The sequence below is a fragment of the Poromitra crassiceps genome (genome assembly GCF_964638095.1).
Source record: "Poromitra crassiceps genome assembly, chromosome: 7".
NCBI classification, from domain to species: Eukaryota; Metazoa; Chordata; class Actinopteri; order Beryciformes; family Melamphaidae; genus Poromitra; species Poromitra crassiceps.
Window position 1 is genome coordinate 57,274,901 of NC_139628.1, and position 6,649 is coordinate 57,281,549.

General features: G+C 38.2%; 1 protein-coding gene across 1 annotated transcript; it reads right to left on the minus strand.

Annotated features, from left to right (window-relative positions):
* Positions 1-967: 967 nt before the first annotated feature.
* On the minus strand, positions 968-5,901 carry LOC310779735 (uncharacterized protein; the record flags this gene model as incomplete). The annotated part of the gene is made up of 9 exons (XM_083640228.1): positions 968-1,242; positions 1,440-1,505; positions 2,956-3,015; positions 3,111-3,179; positions 3,881-3,940; positions 4,048-4,116; positions 4,735-4,800; positions 5,100-5,168; positions 5,787-5,901. The coding sequence occupies 9 exons, from the start codon at positions 5,899-5,901 to the stop codon at positions 1,235-1,237; spliced, it is 582 nt and encodes a 193-aa protein (XP_083496354.1). The 3' UTR covers positions 968-1,234.
* Between the last annotated feature and the right edge of the window lie 748 nt (positions 5,902-6,649).

Consider the following 6,649-nt stretch of genomic DNA (forward strand, 5'->3'; position numbering starts at 1 on the left):
ACAGTATAACCTCTGAGCCAATTGTTAAGCACCAACTTGAATCCTCCTGTTTATGATTTTAAGATTTCCAGCTTTCAAAAATTTGAGCAATTCAGAATTTTAATGACACAGCGAGGATTATTCATGCCTTCATTTCATCGCAGCTGGATTATTGCAACTCATTATTCTTCCGTTTTAACCAAAACGTACATCCTTCAAAACACTCCTAAATACATATCTTCATCAGAAGGTCTTTTTATAACCTCTCTACTCTCTCCTGGTTGAGTTTTATTCTATTTCACAAATTTTTATTATTTTATTTATTCTATTTTATTTTTATCTTATTACTTCATCTATCGTAAATTGCTTTACTTGACAGTTTTTCTGAATGAGTTTGTGATGGTTTTTGTTTTATGTTTTATCTTTGTGTGAAGCACTTTGTTTTGAAAAGTGCGATACAAATCAAGTATTATTATACATTGTAGATATGTGCAAACTCTTAAAATGACAAAATGTCTGAGTGATCCTGCTGTTTGTGCTGGGAACAACAAAGCTCATTCAACTACATCACCTGTCTGTCTTAATGAAATGCTATCAAAATAATCTGTACAACATAGCGTGCATGTGCGATATCTGAATAGCAGAAATGTGTACAATTATAGCACGTCAGATGCTCAGAAAGGCGATACATTTTAAAAGACGTTGCTTGAATTTGCATGTGTGAATTTGCATGTGTGAATTTGCAGCTACATCTGTGTGGTTGTTCTGTATCAGTGGATGTCAAACTTTTCTCAAACATCAAGGACCTCTAAACTGACACAAATGAGACCACGGATCCCCATTTGATCAGGTTTTGTCCCAGAGTTCCCCAATAAGAGTTTAGCTTTTGTGACGACCCTCCCACTCTCCTGGCCCTGCCTTGCAGGTCTTTAGGCTGATTGGGTGCACCTGGCCAAGGCACTCATTGGGCCTTTGGACCATTCAGTCTCTCTCCCTCCTCACTGATGCACCTTTGATGGTTGGAATTCTAGCTAAAATAAATTACCCTTTTTGCTGGGGACCCCCTGGAACCCCCCTCGAGGACCCCTGGGGGTCCCCGGACCTCACATTGAGAATAAATGGTATACCTGTCATAAATAAAATGATATAAATGATACAGTGTATCAGGTAAGTAAGAATGAATTTTCCTTGTCATGTTTTCTTTTCGTCCATCTCTCTCTCTCTCTCTCTCTTTGACTGCCTGACACACTTCTCTTTATGGATCTGGAACAAAAACACAGCAAACAACTTAAAGACTCCACCACGATATCGCCTCGAAGATGTAAGAGTGCTGTCTGACATTTTACATTTGATTGTAATCAGTTTAATTATATGTAGAATGCAGCTTTAAAAAAAGACAATGATATGGCAGCCGCAGCATTAATCTATAAGTTTGATTTTAAAAAAAAGCTTAACATTACCAAGTGTTGTTCCCACGTTGACTCCAGAATAAACAGTATCTTCATCTTTCACAGGAGTTGATAATGCTGTTGACCACAAAACATGAATTCAATTAAAATGTTGAATGGATGTGCACAGATAGACCCACAGTATTCGATTATTGGTCTGCAAATAAGTTTTAAATCTGTAGCTCTGTAAAACACAGTAGCTGGTAAAGGTCGCCATAGGCTCCGCTTGTACAATGACAAAGTACTGTACTGGTGAAAACACTATGGTAATACCCAAAGCACCGACAACAACAGGTACCAATTCATGTATTCACTGACTGAGTGAATAGTTTTCTCGAAAGTAGTATGCATAAAAATCAAACAAATGATCACTATAACTAACTAGCTCCTTATTGGTTACCACAACAGCTGGCATTGAAATGATTCAAATGAATAAAGCAGCTACCATTTAATTAACATGGCAGGGTCATGTGTGTGGAGGGAGACTAACATGGCAGGGTCATGTGTTTGGAGGGAGACTAACATGGCAGGGTCATGTGTGTGGAGGGAGACTAACATGGCAGGGTCATGTGTGTGGAGGGAGACTAACATGGCAGGGTCATGTGTGTGGAGGGAGACTAACATGGCAGGGTCATGATAGTGGAGGGAGACTAACATGGCAGGGTCATGTGTGTGGAGGGAGACTAACATGGCAGGGTCATGTGTGTGGAGGGAGACTAACATGGCAGGGTCATGTGTGTGGAGGGAGACTAACATGGCAGGGTCATGCGTGTGGAGGGAGACACAGAAGTCATGTACGTTACAGGTGGATATACTGTACGCTTTACTTACCTTTCTTACCCTTAGCTTTACATTTATGTGGGTGGTGAACCTGGGCATAGGTCATATTTCATATTTCATATTTCAGGTCGCCATTGTAAATAAGAATTTGTTCTTAATGACTTACCTGGTTAAATAAAATAAAATAAAATAAAATATTTGGTTCTTCTACAGAAGAGACATTTCAGGAATCATTTGTAAAGCAGACATGATAAAAAAAAAGTTGGGTTAAAACTGGTATTTTGTATTTGAATGTTGTTGTTGTTGTTGTTGTTGTTGTTGCTTTATTTTACACAGCTATCTCTCAACTTGTTTGTGTGAGAAAGTGAGGAGAGGTACAGTATATGATCTACTGTACTACACAATCTGAAACAGACTGCAAGAAAAGCAACACAAGGCAGGGTATGGAAATACTGGAGAGGGCACAAGATATATAATATGGATACAATAAATAAAGATAAAACTATATTTACACTCGATTGGCTGAAACCTATCGGACACCTTGGAAGTATTTGAATTGTCTCATTAGAATGATCTGGGCATTGACGAGCCAAAGCAAACAGGCAAAGTGACTGAGGTGACCTGCATCCTGACTCAAGATTACATCTGTATCATCAGTAATGATGCTGTGATACAGTTTCAGTGAAAAGTTTCTGTTCATGAGTTTGTGTCTGAAAGGTTAGTGATGATTATGAATCAGTGATTTTACCTGAGGTTGATGCTATGTTCACATTAGAATAGATCGAGTCCTCCGCTGGATCATCATTGCCTGTTGAGGATGATCAGATAAAAAAAATTTTTTTAAACACTTCGGCATTGCTGGCTATTCTGTATCATTTCATGTTTATAATTTTTTGTGCTCACCATTCTTGTGAAAGTTTTTGAATGCAATCATAGAATAGGTGGTGTCACTGGATTCACCTGCAGCTCCACCTGAAATGTAGATTTTTTTTCTCGATTTTCAGTCAGTTACTTCTTCAGTTAAATCAGTTAGTCAAGTATTTCTTGATTTGACTGGCCATGACAGTCTAGCCTGGGTAAACCCAGCCTCCACGTGACCTGCTCTCAGACCTGCTCTCAGTCACTACTAGTGACTGAGAGCAGGTCTGAGAGCAGGTCACGTGGGGGATGGGTTTACCCAGGCTAATGACAGTCATGGATATAATATGGATACAAATGTATTTCAATCATGAGAGAGCAGTGGGTAAAATTTGATAAGCAAGCTTTATTCACAAATAGCATGGCAACTAATTTTTGGCATAATGACTCCGTGGTAAGATGACCCTCTTCTTGTGGTGAGAGAGGAGGGCATCTGCTCAGTCTAGGATAGAGAATCCCCATATAAACAAACTCTTAATTTAAATGCTAGCAATTGGCTGAAACGTATCTGACACTTTGGAAGTATTTTAATTGTCTCGTTATTAGAATGCTCTGAACATTGACGAGCAAAAGCAAATATCCAAAGTGTGATTTGAACTGCACCCTGACTCAGGAATACATCTGGTATCATCAGTAATGATGCTGTGATACAGTTTCAGTGAAAAGTTTCTGTAAATAAGTTTGTGTCTGAAAAGTTAGTGATGATTATGAAAGGTTAGTGATGAAAGGTGATGATTATGAATCAGTGATTTTACCTGAGGTTGATGCTATGTCCACATTAGAATAGATTGCGCTCTCCTCTGGATCATCATTCCCTGTTGAGGATGAGCAGATATTTTTTTAAACACCTACTTTACTCTAGATAGATTTGGCATTGCTGGCTATTCTGTAATCATTTCATGTTTATAATTTGTGGACTCACCATTCTTCTTAAGGTTTTTGAGTTCAATCAAAGAACAAGTGGTGTCACTGGATTCACCTGCAGCTCCGCCTGAAATGTAAATGTTTCGACTTATTGGATTTTCAGTCAGTTACTTCAGTTATTTCAGTGATTCAAGTATGTCCAACTGCTCCATAATCATAAAGTAAATACTGCCATTTTCAGTGTCTTAAAAGCATTTGATAGATTCATACACATTAGCATCACCTACAGGTCAGTAAAAAATAAAGTCAAGGTCGAATTAATCGCTGTCATCCAACTTAAACCTCGTGGATTCTAACATCTGTTAGCTGATTCGTTCAATGGGGGGATTTTAAAAGCTGTCACACCGTGTGTGATCAAATGAAATGAATGCGTCTGTTTTGCATGCAGGAAGCAGGAAGCAGTGCATGACCGCTTCCTCACCGTCTCGGCCTTTGTCTAGTTCAGCACATAGGTGGCAGTATAACATCTACAGACGGTATGCTGACACAGGAAGTAGAACAGAAGAAGACACGTGGATATCTAAACAGAAATAAACTAACTGGCTACAAGCTAGCATGATGTTCAAACGTAGCATGTCTTATTTGTAGACTAAGAACATTACACCACCCACATGGATGGTGCCCTAGGCGCCCGCCTATGTCTGCTATATACTGACTGCAGGTTTATACAGTAGGCTTTACTTACCTTTGTTAGCCTTGGCTTTACGTTTAGTTTGGGGGTTAACCCGTGCATAGGTCGCATTTGGGTGATCTAGAACAGAAGACATATTTCAGGAATCATTTGTACAGCAGACATGATACACAGCATTTGATATTAATAGTTAAAACTGACGTTTTGTTCGTCTGGGTTTAGGATATAATGTGGCCTTTTGGATGGCTGGATGGATGGAGTAAATAAAGATATTTGAAATTTGGGATCCACCTCTTTTAACTCTGAGGCGATACCCAGGATGATCAGATAAACAAAAGTTTTTAAACATTATTACATTATTTTTATATTTGGACTTTGCTGGCTATTCTGTATTCATCCCATGTTTATTGTGTACTCACCAGCGTTGTCGACGTTTTTGAGTTCAATCAAAGAAGATGTGACATCACTGGATTCACCTGCAGCTCCGGCTGAAATGTAGATTTTCATACTTCATTTCAATCAGTCTCATGATAATTTAAGTGATTATTTCAAACTGATCCATGTTCATCATAAAGTCATTCAGAGCCTTTGATTCATATACACATCACCTACAGGTCAGGTAAGCATACAGGTCAAAAATAAAGGCAAGGTCAAATTAATCACTTTCATTCTATGATACCAACTTAGACCTCATGGGTTTTAACATAATTATGTCTTGCTCAAATAGGATTCCGTGAGACATTTGACTATTTAGATTAGTTTTAAGAGACGTTGATTTGTTTTGTAGATGTTAGTATCAAATCCCGGTGTAAGAGATTGCATTAAAAGTATTATATGAGTCAACATTTGAAAGTAGTGGCTTGGTTTGGTTCAGTGTGAAACAGTGTTGGATTATGTTTAGGTACAATCTGTGAGGTACAATCTTGAACATCAGGTTATAAATTAATTCTCTGACCATCAACCTAACTGTTGACTGTTTGATCAACGAAAAGATCCGATCCTATAGGTTGTTCTTTGAAAATACCATCTCTCCACTGACTAACAGTAGAAAGTGATTGGGTTATGATTAGTTGTAAAGAGCAGTCATGATTGGTTTGAAGGCTGACCCTGGAGAGGAGTCCATCTGTTCACTTGATCATCTCTCTGGTGTGTAGAGGAGCTCTGGTTGGTGCTCTGAGACTGGATGGGTCTAATAAATGTAGTAAATATAGTAAATAACATGGAAGTTATGACTGTTATGGTTAAGATGAGAGAATTGGTGCTGTACTTACCTGCCACAACATGGACCTGTGGAAAAACACATTTAAAGTTAAAGTGTGGCTTTACAAACTGTTCCTCTGCTATTCAGTGTCATGACATGAGGGAGAGTTGCTCAGTACATTTAAATCAATTATATAATAATTATTATACAGTATAATTATATCATGATTATATCATAATTGAATAGTCAGAGTGTAATCCCTCTAATATACAGAAGAAAGTCTCACCCTTGGACTTTCTGCAGATGAGCCACAGCAGCAGCAGGAGGATGATCAGTAACATGACAGCAATCAGTGCAATCAATCCGATCAACAACACAGGAAATGAAGAGCTTGCAGGACTGGACACTGCAACTAGAGTAGAGAGGTATTATTAAAACAACACACCTGTGATGTCACAAGTATGAACACTGACTTATTTTAGTGAAATAACAGATCACGCAACAACAACAAAGTAGCAACAACAACAAAAATAAGATTAAACTCTTAAAAGCTGTTTGTCACGTCCTCATTTGACTTGTAACTCAAATTCGTTTTTTGTGAGATACATGTTAATACTGAAATTAAATATAAGACAAGTTCTCTAACTTTCTACTTGAGTAAAATGTTATGTTTCTATAGCTGGTTGTAACACAGTTGATGGTTTGGGGAGGGGGATAATTCAGAAGAAGCTGTTTTAATATGACTCACATTTGACTGCCATCCAGCTC